Raw genomic sequence first — 13292 nt, 5'->3', positions numbered from 1 at the left:
AAAAAATAAAAAACATAACTCAGCTTTTGTCTGCAGACTCATTAAAACTTCGAAACCCTACTTAGCATTCGAGAGAGTTGACAAGCCCTGCGTGCCACCTTGTAAGTTAAAATCCTAAGCTATGAAATGTATTTTACTCTAAAGTAACAGTTCACATCTGGATTTTGATATGCTTGGATTCAGCTCAGTTGCTTTCATTGGATATAGTCTTGTTCTGAAATAAAATTGAAAATAATTTTTAAGTATTGTCACTTCCTTCTAAAATGGACTTCTTAATCAATCTGGTCTCTCTTTCAATTTTAATTCTCCCTGTAATATTAGAGAAAGACTTTAAATGACATGTTTAAGTTAAAGAACATGAAGGTTTTTATCGTTCTTTTTTTTTTTTTTAAAGGGAACTAAATCTGATGTTGGTCATCTGCCTGTTTTAGTGCTTTAGGCATCAATTAAACAACTAGCCAGGTGTCATAAAGAAACTCTGCTTACTAACCAGAAGGCAAACGATTAGAAGAACTGCAGCAAGAGTCTTATGGACCCATTGTGGAGCTTCTGCACCCCTACCCCCAAACACTGAGAGCAAGCAAACATTTAGAGCAAGAATCTCTAAATTCTGCAGGATTTATAGTGATGTTCAGTACCATTTTACTCTTTACAGAGAGTGGACCATTTGCATCTCTTCTAAAATTTTTCCAAGCAAAGTTGTAGCAAAACATTTTAGAGAGCAAACTGATACAAAAATAAAAATGATGTTCACTTGAAATATTAAAACCATTAACATTCCCAGGCATTGTTAAAGGATGGGTGAGGAAATCAGCTACTATAACCATTCAGTTGAAATAACCCTCCCACACCAGATATGCATGCAAAAGGAATGTGATATTAGACTCAATATAATCGACATAAGTACATGGAGGTACAAAACACACGGTCTGTAAGAACAAATGAATTCCATCAGATTTACTATACAGAACAAGAATACCGACAGATTGCACTTACTTAATAACAGCAGACTTAATTTTTGAGGGGAAAAATGGGAGAGTGTTATCCCGGAAAAATAGCAAGAGAGGTATCATCAAAAAGCTAAAATTTTTCTTTGGCATGGTAAAAGGGGAAATTGAGTTTATCAACTTATTTACATGAAATTTCTCTCTATATTTGTGGGGGGTGCAATGCCATTTCATTACATAAAGTTGTTTAATGTTTTATAATATGTTTTTATACAAATATTTTATTCAATGTGTTGTATTGTGAATACAACAAATGATATTAAACACAGAAACTGTACAATGCAGACAAACTCTTTGTATGTAAATTGAGTAATACATACCAACAGTTCTTGAAACACAGGTCCTACATGCAGTTTGTCAGTGTTGTCCTCATCCCATGCAACAGGTGAGACCAGACACAAAGGAAATGATTAAACTAATTTACAAATAACAAAGATCCCTCTGCAATATGTCTAAACATATATTAGAAGAAAGTATTCTGACATCCATTCATAGGAATAAATGCCCTTATAGACAACTCATGTAAAAAAAAAAACAAAACAAAGGTGCATATTTACATAAATCCATCATTTAGAAAAATATTGTCTTAATTTTAACCAATAAATAGGCTTGCAGGGGGGAAGTAAAAACTGCAAGTAGGGCTAATTACCAAAAACAAATTGGTGGGGTATTTTAATGTGTGTGTGTGTGTGTGTTGGAGTAAGCAGTGTTTATAAGCCCATCTCATTGGAATTTCAAGTTAAATTATTCACAGTTTGCCACACATTATGGAATACATCTTCCCTAAGTAATTGGTTAATTAAATTCAACTAGTGTATTTTAACTTATCCTGTTAAAAATAGGCTTCAAAATGGTTCAACAAGAAATTAAGAAGGGTCAAAAGAATCGTTTTGTTGTATTTGTACTTTAGCATTATCAACAACAAATCTACTCAAACATTATGCTAATTTTTTATTTATTAAAATGGAATCCAATATGAAATGAAATCCAAAATGAAATAAGCATAAACAGTTAAATTTATACTAAATCTTTAATGAGCTAAGCAGGCCAATATTTTAAAATGCTGGGCAAGGGCTGTCATGGAGACTTAGAAAAGCAGTGACAAAATAATTTCCCAGTAAATACAGTGCAGGGAGGGGATGACAACTGGGTCATCCTTCCACATGGAAATAATAACAAGAGGCCAGTATATTGATCCCACATATAGTTTTCTATAAATGAGGTTCAGTTTGGTCTCAAGTAACTCTTCTTAGGACAAAACATTGAATTTTATTAAGTATACACAGAGTTAACAAATATATTTCCAAACAATTTAGTATTAAACATTTTGAAACTCTTTATATCCAATATTGAACATTTTGTATGGTTTCTTCGCTGTGTAGTCAACTATTCATGGCCTTTCTTGGTAGGTGTCTTCCCTAAACTCCAAGTTATTGAAAAAGAAATTTAAAAAGCAAATAAAACAAAAGCAAATCAGTCGAATGGACCAAAAACCTGATGTTTGAACATGTTGGTTTGCCTTTACTTTTATCTAGAATAATTCAACAGACTGCCTTCTGAGATCATGGCAAGGCACCTCTACTCCAGCCATTAGGTGACCTGGGCCCATGAAGCTGAGTTAGAGGTATGGACTGGTGAAATACACAGTACCTGACTCAGCATGCTGAGCTCAAAAAAATATGTTTTCCTAATGTGTCCAGTTTAAAAACTTGTCATTAAACACCAAAAATATTAAAGTCTAATTTATAACTAAGGTTTGCATTGCTGCTGCAGAAAAGAACACAACAGCCGCCTTGCCCATGCTCTGCTGAGTATGAGTGGAACACAGCCAAAACCAGGGATGGCATTGAGTTCCGTTCATTAAAAACAGGAAGGATTATATCTGAAATGGATTTAGGTAGCGCAACTCTTGTAGGTTGTAATTATTGATTTTTTTTTTCTTTTTTCCAAATAATGAGGATTAGTAGATGAAAAATGAACCTTAATCAGGCCTACAAGGCCTACAGAGTTCTTAGGACCCACTTTCTCAAAAACCAGTGGGTCTTGCTCGCTGGGCAAGGCAAATGTTACCATTACCAGTAAGCTTGTGATATGTATAAAACACACACACACAAAGAAACTAGAGGGGATGTCAAACACATATCGTAGAGAATGTCCCACGGACTGTGTTTGACCCATTTCTCACCCCAGCAACGCCAACCTCAGGAGCACAGTATCTGCTACTGACTAGAGCATATATGTGTGTTTAATTGATAGTGTGAGCCGGAGACAACACTCTTAATCTTTATAGATGCGATTTGTAATAATAGGTTTAGAAGGCTTCCTGATTCCCTGATCACTCTCCAAATTACGCCAACTGCAACGTTTAAGATTTAGAGGAACACAATCCCTGCGAAAGGTCACAGACAGTGGAGCGAGCAGCCCTGTAAAAACGGGAAGAAGGGAAATCTGTAATAGCACAGGTTTACAGCTTCTAACTAGAAATTACTCAATAGTATTTGTGTGCTACAAAATTGAACTTAAACACATGGATTTCGCTGAAACAGGACTCAAAAAGGATTATGGGTAGCTGTCAGCAGGCAAGGTATCGAGTGTACTTGTGAAGTATGTCATTCACATGAAGTGTCACGGTCACAGAAAAGATATTAAAAAGGCATTCCATATCTGGTAGGGCATTCCATGGTCTGAGTTTAGCTGGTTATCCAGGTGTCTTCTTATTGTGGGGGGTGCAACAGGTTGAGATTTATCCACTTGCAACCAAGAAGTTCAAGACAGCAAAGAGCAAGCATCCGCTTACTTCCAGCTGCTCCTCAGCCACGGGAGCAGAAAAGTCTGGCAAGGATAAATCACTCAACTGTGCTCAGGATGAGTAAGTCACAACACCTGTGAGGATCTGGCTATGTTGTCTTACTTTTGTTGACTGGTTTGCCTCCATTCATTATTGCAGACGCACTTGTGCTTTTACTTGGCGTCACCCCGGCCTTCGGGACCGTTTCTCCAACGTCATGCAAAGATGGTTCTCGGTACATGGCAACTATTGGCAGGAAGGTGTGAAGAAAGGCGGAAAAGGAAACATTACCTGATTAGGTTCAAGCATCAATACACGCACAGACCTCAGCAGTTTGCTCAGTCCTGTTTACCCTAAGGTAAAGCAATCACTTTGAGAAGAAGTCCTGTTTTAAAGCAGTAATTCTCCATCCTCAAACGGAAGACATTACTTTCTTCACAGTCTCTGTGTGGAGTTTGCACATACTCCCTATGTCTGCGTAGATTTTCTCCAGGGACTAGTGTTTGCAAGTGAATGTGAGTTTCCTCTCACATCCCAAAGATGTGCACAATAGGTGAATTGGTGTGCCTCGATTGTCTCAGTCTGAGTGAATGTAGGCGTGGGCGTGAGTGTGCCCTGTGATAGAAGGGTATCCTGGCCGAGGTGGAGTCCTACCTTGCGCCCTGAGCTGCAGGGAAAGGCTCCTGCCACCTGCAACCCTGAGCTAGAATAAGTGGGTTTGAAAATAATTCTCTTACTCATTTTTATTAATCTTTCTTAAATGTATGTATAACCCACATTTATTTCAATGTTTAATATTAGAAATGTCTAGAGTCTTTATTTAGAAGTTCAGTGATATTTATGAGGCCAGAAATATGCCATAGGAACATAACTCTTGCTAATATCAGTTAGCCTACGGTAAAATTAATTTCGTTAAATGTTTCATTTAAAGTTGCAGTTTCCAAGAATCTATTGCTGATGTTAAGTGAGGACTTACTGTATTGTACGAAGAGATATTGTGTTTAGTTGGAAACTACCATTTGCATTCTCCATGTTCAAGATAGTAGAGTTTTACCTTTTGCATCAAAGCATAATGTGAGTTTTCAGTGGCACACATATTTGAAAGTGCATGTGTACATCAGACCTATATTAAAGGACTTGTCAATGTAGTAAAACGGATTAATCCAAATCCTTGAAGCACTTTCCAATCCCTCTTTCCAATCCCTCACTCCAACTACTAATTTAATTGGGAGACAATAACATTGGAGCATTAACCTTGATTGAAGTTATGTAAGAGATACAAATGTTCCAGAGCAACAATAATTAATCAAGTACCGAATTTTTCCTAACATTTCCAGTGATATAACTTACATCCTGTGTGGGTCTTGAAAGTTAGAAATTAATTTTCTCTATCAATTACATTATGTGATAACCTCTGTCATTATAACATCTTCTTCTTTGTTTTTAAAAGTACTTTGCTAATTATTTAAAAATACTGTTTCTTCCTCATATTATATACATACACATAACACGCACACATTATGTACAACAGTTCAGTGTGCAATTGAAATATCAAGTAATATTACACCACACTTTTAGAGTCTCAGATATTTCCTGTTGGGTATATTAAAATTCCTAACTTCCAGATTTCGCTTCAGTTAAGAGACATAAAGGCCCTGTCCGTTTTCATTACATTTATGCAGCTAAGAGATAAGGTTTTAGAAATTTAGTCAATTCTTAATTGTCTATATTTAAAACAAAAATTAATGTAAAGAGACAAAGCAAGGTGACAATAAATAATTCAAGATTTCTTTATTGACTTAGTTTTTAAATTTTTTTCTTGCATTTGAATATTGATGAGTCCAATGGTCTCAAAATTCATTTGAAAGAATAAGGCCAAATCATAGAGGTGTTATATTGGAAGGCCAGGAAACCTCTCTAATTTCTTATTTATGCTTTATCATACAATGCATAATAATTCACTCATATTTCAGACTCCTATGTAATTTTTCCTTTCCTAGATAGGCCCTGGTCATTAATTGTTTGGGTTTCAATGACTTACTGTCATTTTGTGTATTGTGTATATGTATATACACGCACACATATATAAATATATGTACTCACTAATATGCCTGCATACATATATACGGTAAAGTATACAAATCTTAAATGCACGACTTAAGTAGATACCTATGCAACAACTACCCAGATCCAGATAAAGAATATATCTACCATTACATGAGGGTTCCTTGCATCCATGGTAGAGTTATCACTGTGAAAAATAAATGTGTAATAAATCTGATAAAGATAATGCACACATAACACTCACCTTCCAATGGCTTGGGTAGAAAATGAGCTGCTGGTTTGGTTTTCTTTACTCTATTTCCTTTCATAACTTGCCCTTCCTTATTCAATCCCAAAAACCAGGCTCTACCAGATTCTTGTTGTCTGTACAGCATAGATGAGTAGATTACATAATAGTTTTCAAAAACAGATTCTTTAAACTTGCATTCAGGGGTAAAAAGTTCCTGTAGAGGGAAAAGGAAGAAAAGAAAGTTAGAAGAAGGAATGGGAGTTTCAATGTGGTTTCTCTTTCATCCTTCAGAAGCTCATCCACCATGAGATGACCAGATGTACCTCTTCTTGCATGCACTTTTTTCTATATACAATGAATAGAGAATAACCTGCTATTATTGGGAATATATGTATAGCAAAAGTATAGTTGTTTTTCAATAAGAAAATAGAAGACATGAACAAACTCAAAACTGCTTGTATTTAAACAGAAAACAATTCAATCAGGGTATAACAAAAAGGAGCACAATAAAGTAACATATATTCACAGTAAACAAAACAACAAAAAAATGCATTTAAGGTATTTGCTAACCTGTTTTCAATATTTCCATAGGATTAATTATATGATACCTTAACAGCTGCCAGCTGTTCATTAGATCACTGATATTATAGACTGATACATTTTTACCTACAAAGAGACAAATTGAAACCTCAAATTGAAACCTCAAACTTAAACCGTGACAATCAATTGACATACAGGAGCTGAGGCCAGGTGTTGTTAGCTGTTCATAGTGACAGAGCTGAAAATAATGACATAATTCCATGGTTTGGAGCCCCACTGGAACTCTTGAAGAGAAATAGCAAAAGCTGCCCTGACTGAGATCACCCAGCATTTTTGGAAAGAGTACAGTGAGTTAAAAGCAACGACTCTCAATGCCATGATCTACATTGATTGATAAGTAGCACGATGTTTTGGTACTTTATAATTATCCTTAATAACACATATATTCATAGATGACTTTTACATACTTCTACAATTTAACCTACAAAGACGTTTCTGATAGACCTTTATTAAAGTTAATTTAAGAATTCAATCTTCCTAGTTACAGACCATGGAAATCACTTAACTGGTTTTTATGGTTATTTAAAATAGGCTAAATATTGTGATGTTTTATATACATGAAATACAGTTGCAAAACAGAAGTTTATTGTCATTGATCTTTTAAAAGTATCACTGTACTTAAAAACGATTTTACCTTAATAGATTTTTATGACTGCAGAAATAATATTTTTTTAAAAGAGTTGTTTTCTATACACATTCTAAAAAATAACACATCTTTTAAGGTATAAAAAAATAAAGCTTTTAAGAATTAAATTTATATTAACTATAAGGAATGTGATATTATTGCCTGTAGAAACTTTCTTTCAGTATTTCTCATGAGAATGTGAATTATCAAATGGTTTCTCTTGCAGAATATAATTTATTCAGAATGCCCCATAACTTTAACGAATTCACTGAAAAGCTAATAGTTTTCCAAAGGAAACAGGTTTTGTTAATGGCAGATGCTATTCATGACAAAGATGACATACAGTGATTAATTCGATGATTTTAAAATAGCCAAAAGACAGTCTTAGCCTCCTCCCAAAGGAATTTATGTAGACAGTGCTACCTCAGGTTTGAGTAAGATCCCATCAAAATAAATGTTTCCTTCCGCTAAATTCTATTTTTGCAAATATCCTATTAGTTTTCTCATTAATAATTAACAGTCTCACTGAGTCAATCGCCAGACCATGCCTCATAGGAAAGACTGATAAAAGCATGCTTGTTCAGACATTTGTGGTGAGGAAAATAACATAGAATGCTGCAAATTTGGCTTATCCTCAAATGACTAAGAAATATAACATATTGGTTGAAAGTGCACCTTCTAGGATAAACAGCTGAGACTTTGGCATGTCACTCATTTTTTAATTGAGATAGTCCAAGGCATCCAAGCATATTATTTATTAGTTAAAATCTATCTCAAAACCAGCTGGGAGTGGGGTTGGTAAAAGCTGACCCAAACTGAGATTACTCAGGGGTCAGAGGAGCTGACACCTGGCTTCTAACACCTCAGGTCTCTGCCCAGAGCCTGGTTCACTTTATTGATAGCATCATTAGTGATTGACCTTTACTTAGAGAAAACAGGGCCTCCAGCTTTGGAAATGCAGGTCCATAAGGAAACACAGGTCCATGAGCCAACTTTCATTCTCATCTGATCCCCACTACTATAATGTAAGAAACATGGAAGACACTACTTGCATTACCATCAGCAACTTAGGACTGTATCATCTCCACTTTAAGTTTACTCAGTTGAATGTGAAAGAGAATGAAGATCTTAATGTGGAAAAAGTCACTTATATTCAGAGTATACCTTAAAGACATCTGACACTAAGTCTTTTTACATAAAATGTTTGCATCTTAGGATTCTAAGGAAATCAATTCCACATCCCCTTTCTGTGAGCTGTGCCAGTGACTTCACAAATAGGTGATTCTTTCTGTCTTCTGCAATGAGAATTATTGCTTTCAATTACTTGTGATGGTAGAGACAGGTTGATACATTTTCACTCTTTATTCTTGGTTAAATAATTAATGTGCACACGCATACTATAATCAAAGGTACTACTGTGTAATATATTTTGCTAGACTTTTCTCTACTTTTCAAGAATTAAACTGCTCATCAAATATTGGAGCCCAAAAGAATCCCTGCATTCCCAGAAGAACTGATAAAACTAATGAAAGTTAAGATTACTGTGGGAGAGGGGGAAAGAGGGAGGTAGATGGAGTAAAAGGAGTCAAATATGTGGTGACAGAAAGAAAGCTCACTATGGGAGGTGAACACATAATGTAAATATATATATATATATATATGTATGCGCCTTACTGTTAAAATGTACAGCTGAAACTTATAAGACTTTGTTAACTAATGTCACCATAAAAATTTAATTAATTAATTTATAAATAAATAAATAAATAATGAAAAAAAGATTAGTTACTATTTATTTGGTTTCATAAGGAACAGATATACTTTCAATATGTAAATGAGAGGCAGTGGAGTAGAAGACTATGAACACCAGCTGTGGAACCAGGACCCCCTGGGTTCAAATCTGGCCCATTCCTTACCAACTGTGCATCCTTGGAGAAATTACTTAATCTCTGGCCCTCAGTTTCCTCTTCTCTAAAATGGGTACTAAATCATAGGATAACAGAGTGACTGGGAGGATTAAGTGAATTAATACATGTTAAATATTTTGAAGAGAACCTGGCATATAGTAAACAGTCAAACTTATTCTAAAAAACATTCCCCATTTCTTAAAGTCTAAAATATACCCTGTATCAGTTATTTCAATTCTAGCAATATTTCAGCAAACCAAATTTGGCTAAATTAGTCAATTTACTAATTTATCTAAATCAATAAATTAGCCAATGAGCACAACTTGTATACCAAATATGGTGCTGAGTATCAGGTATACCAAAATGAAAATATTCAAAATGAACAAGGTTCTTCACTGGAAGAATTTGGTTAAAATTCATGTGCTTAAAAAATGACACTACAATGTAATATTTGCCATCATAGATTTACCTTCAAAATGTTAGAGGGATTATAGATGGAATAAATGGTATTGTGAAAGACAATGGTGGGAAGTGCCATGGTACATTTGGAGAACTATAATTAGTCCATTATTGAGCTTTATGGGGGCAGAAGTGGATAGGAGGGTGGGTTGCAGAAATGTGAGAAAGGGTTTTAGACGTGCCGATTAACAGGTTAAATTTCTTATAAGCAAGAGGTAGAGATGTAGGATTCATAAATAAGCAAGGGCATAATGGCATAGCCTGATTAGTATAATAAATACAAATCTGTTGTTAATTTGGAGGATAGTTTTGAGAAGTTAGTATATGTATCACTTACATACTGACGTGTTGAAGCCTGACCTCTTGCAAAATGCACTTGAAAATTGTAGAACATGTGTATGTGTGTGCTAACTTTAGTATTAACATAATAATCCATGATGCATAAAGAAGAGAAATACCACGAGAATTATGACACATTATTAAATTGAGTTCTGAACTTCCCGGTAGCCAAGACAAAAAGAGAAAAGCTATATGCTATAAAAATTAGTGACAAGAAAAAAATCTTTTCTTTTTTCTTGGCACTTCCTCTCAAGGAAAAAGGGACATTAACCAACATAAACAAAAAAGGGACATTAACCAACATAAACAAAAATGCTCTTAATAGCAGTTGTACAGTCATAATTTTGTGTTTGAGTCCTACAGTATGCTTTAGGGAGATAGATTCAGTGAAAAGTCCCATAGGTAGGACTTGAAATAATTATAATTGATGAAATTTCCAGGGATCATGCACCCAGCAGGGGCCAGAAACTCACATGTCTATACTGGCCGGGCAGATACAAGAGTGAAGAAGCAAGCTGGGGTAATCATAGTACTGTTATGAGTATAAATGCCCCCTTACTCAGGCCAGTGCTGAACAGACAGAGAGAATAGTAGAAAGGATGGCAAAAGGAGCAGTTGTTCTTTACATGGTTCTCATGTGAAAATAAAACCTTAGATCTTTAGTAGATCTGATTTTTCAAAGGAAGTAAGAAATCTAGGTTTCTAGATAAAATTTCTTTTTATTAGTAGCAAGTATTTCTTAGTTCTTGCTTTTGTTTTTCTATATAGCATGGACCGGGGAGATGAGATGGGGCCCACAAACCTCCAGTTTGCAACCCCCAATGTAGAGTGGCAAGAGAAGTATAAAGAAAGAAGGAATCCCAGGTGGCTTATCGACGCGGCCCTAGCCTCACTTACAGTTTTTATACATTTGAGTAATATGATGATTGCGCCAGTGAAACACTCTAACCAGGTAGTGATTATATGAGAATGCTTATTTAAATTTAAGCTTAAATATAAACTGTCTGAAACTGCCATAAAGAAATAGATAAGAAGTTTAATGTGTCTTTTTCTCATCTTGCCTGGCTATATTTAGAACCAGCAACACCGCTACAACAAAATCAACAGTTGAGTTCCAGTAGAAGCTTAAATATTAATTTGTATCCTTGCCAAACTAAATCATGAAACCATAGAATAGAAAAACACAACAATTAAACAAAAATTTCATATTTTCTTTTATGTTGTGGTTGTTTTTGAAATGAAAGCACCATCTGTGGTGTACTTACTATCTTAACAGTAGCAGCAGGATTCCTCTTCTAAGAGAAATGTCTTTGTTTAGGAAAATACCCTGATGAGCCACTTGCATGTACACAGCTAAGCTTCTGGATTAAGGATGAAAGGAGAGAATGGAGGGAAGAGAGGGCCCAAGTTCCATAATTTATAACCAAGGAATTAGCTATAAACCCAGATAATTTAGCATAACTGTAACCTAAGAACTAACAGTGACCTTGAGAATCTATCTTAGTGGTTGTCAAATTACAGTTTTTGGCTACAAAGTTCATGCTACAAAGTTCAGAGGTGAGTTGTTGAGATAGAGATTGTGCGGCCAGCAAAGCCTATAATGGTGCTGTATGATTCTTTGCCAAAAAATTTTTGCCAACCCTGATATAAGGTAAATTTTGAGGGCTTTCCAACACAAGTAATTGGGAGAGAGGTTTTTAATCTAATTTCAAAATTCCTAGTGAGCTAACTATTCTCAAATTAAACTTAGATTGTACTTATTTTCATGTATACATACGTATACGATTTGAATCAGTTTCATGCCTGGAAAAGCCTTTATTGTGTGTTATAAGCCTGTGCTTCCCATACGAATATGCAAGTTGTATCCCACAAATTCCCATTTAGGTAGTTACTGTATCATCTTTAATGTTATCTATGACTAAATGGAAATTATGTTTGGTTAATAACTGCAAGTTCGCCTGGCACCAGCACCAGCACAAGTACCACCACCACCACTGTTTCAAAGGGAAACACATAAACAGGTATTCCAGACATATTTACAGCATTTATTAGAATACAAGGTAATTCCAAAATAGAGAGGATATAGAAATAATATTAGATATATAGTATCAAATAGCACAAAATACATCCATAATAAGTAAGTTATTAGTATTTTATTAACTTCTATATTCCAGAGTCATCAAAAAGTCAGTCTCCTTTCATCAACAGAGCAGTAAGGAACCTGACCCTGGACTTCTTCTAGATATTCCTTCCTAGGCTTAAACTGAGAAGAGGAGGAAGCCACAAATTCCAAGTTCTTACTTGGAAAATAATAACTAATCACAAAGATTTCCTGCAAATATCAAATAAGACAATAGAGGTGCTTAATGATTTGTTAACTATAAATTAAGTTGTAAACTATAGCTATATTTATAAACCATAAATTAAGTCAAAAAGTACAACTCAAATATTAATTGTTATCATGACCAGGGCAGTAGGTAATTATTTTTTCTTAACAGGTTTCAACTTAATTAGATATATCTTTAGGTGAGAATCCCAATGATCCATTCAAACTGTATTCTCAGCTTTTATTATTTGGCCTTCTTTTTGGAGATGTAGTCTACTAGAGTTTATCGTGAAGTCAGCAGAGATTGATCCCACTTCCCTTCATCTTTTATAGTTTTTTAAATCAATTATATTCTTTAATGATATTGTTCTGACACTACTTATTTCCTTAAAAAATGCAGAGCATTCTTAAAATTACATATAAAGGAACGAATGTTCTGACCTTTCAGATTTTATAGTTATAAACTTTGAAACAAAAAATAATTTGTACTTAAAAATGCAGTAGGAAATCTAGTTGACTAATGCATTTTACTTATCTGAAATTCCACATAATACTTATAATATTGGGCTGTAATGCCCACAAGGAGAAAAAATATGGTATGGTAAATTGTGTGTATACTTCAAACTAAAGTATTATTATATATGTGTTTAAGAGACAGCTTTTATTTAATTATGGGACCCAGTGATTTTACAGATATTCTCACCAACAAAGCATTTTTTATAGCACTTCTGTTTATAGGACTAGAAGTTTTACTTCAATAGTTTTCTGGGGAAATAAAATTTTAAATAAAGACTTTTTTGCCAATAAATATATTATTTAACATTTAGAGATGTTACATAAATATAAATACACACTTAAGATATCTTTAGACATATTATTTTACATATTAAAATGTATTTTTAGATTGTATTTAATTATTTTTATGACTTATTGACATGGTTTTTAAGAACT

General features: G+C 34.4%; 1 protein-coding gene across 7 annotated transcripts in view; it reads right to left on the bottom strand.

The window, feature by feature from the left end:
• Window positions 1–1945: 1945 nt before the first annotated feature.
• Window positions 1946–13292, bottom strand: part of FGF14 (fibroblast growth factor 14) — a 580805-nt gene continuing 569458 nt past the window's right edge. For all 7 annotated transcript variants that reach the window (XM_023532434.1, XM_023532435.1, XM_023532436.1 and 4 more), the window contains 2 exons: window positions 6104–6302; window positions 1946–4041 (listed from right to left, as the gene is read on the bottom strand). In XM_023532434.1, the coding sequence (XP_023388202.1) occupies window positions 3905–4041; window positions 6104–6302 (336 nt within the window). In that variant the 3' untranslated portion in view covers window positions 1946–3904. The remainder of the gene's footprint in view (window positions 4042–6103; window positions 6303–13292) is intronic.

Source organism: Pteropus vampyrus, unplaced genomic scaffold, assembly GCF_000151845.1.
Source record: "Pteropus vampyrus isolate Shadow unplaced genomic scaffold, Pvam_2.0 Scaffold83, whole genome shotgun sequence".
Taxonomy (NCBI): domain Eukaryota; kingdom Metazoa; phylum Chordata; class Mammalia; order Chiroptera; family Pteropodidae; genus Pteropus; species Pteropus vampyrus.
The sequence above is the reverse complement of the archived record's forward strand: the minus strand, read 5'-3'. Positions and strand labels throughout refer to the sequence as shown.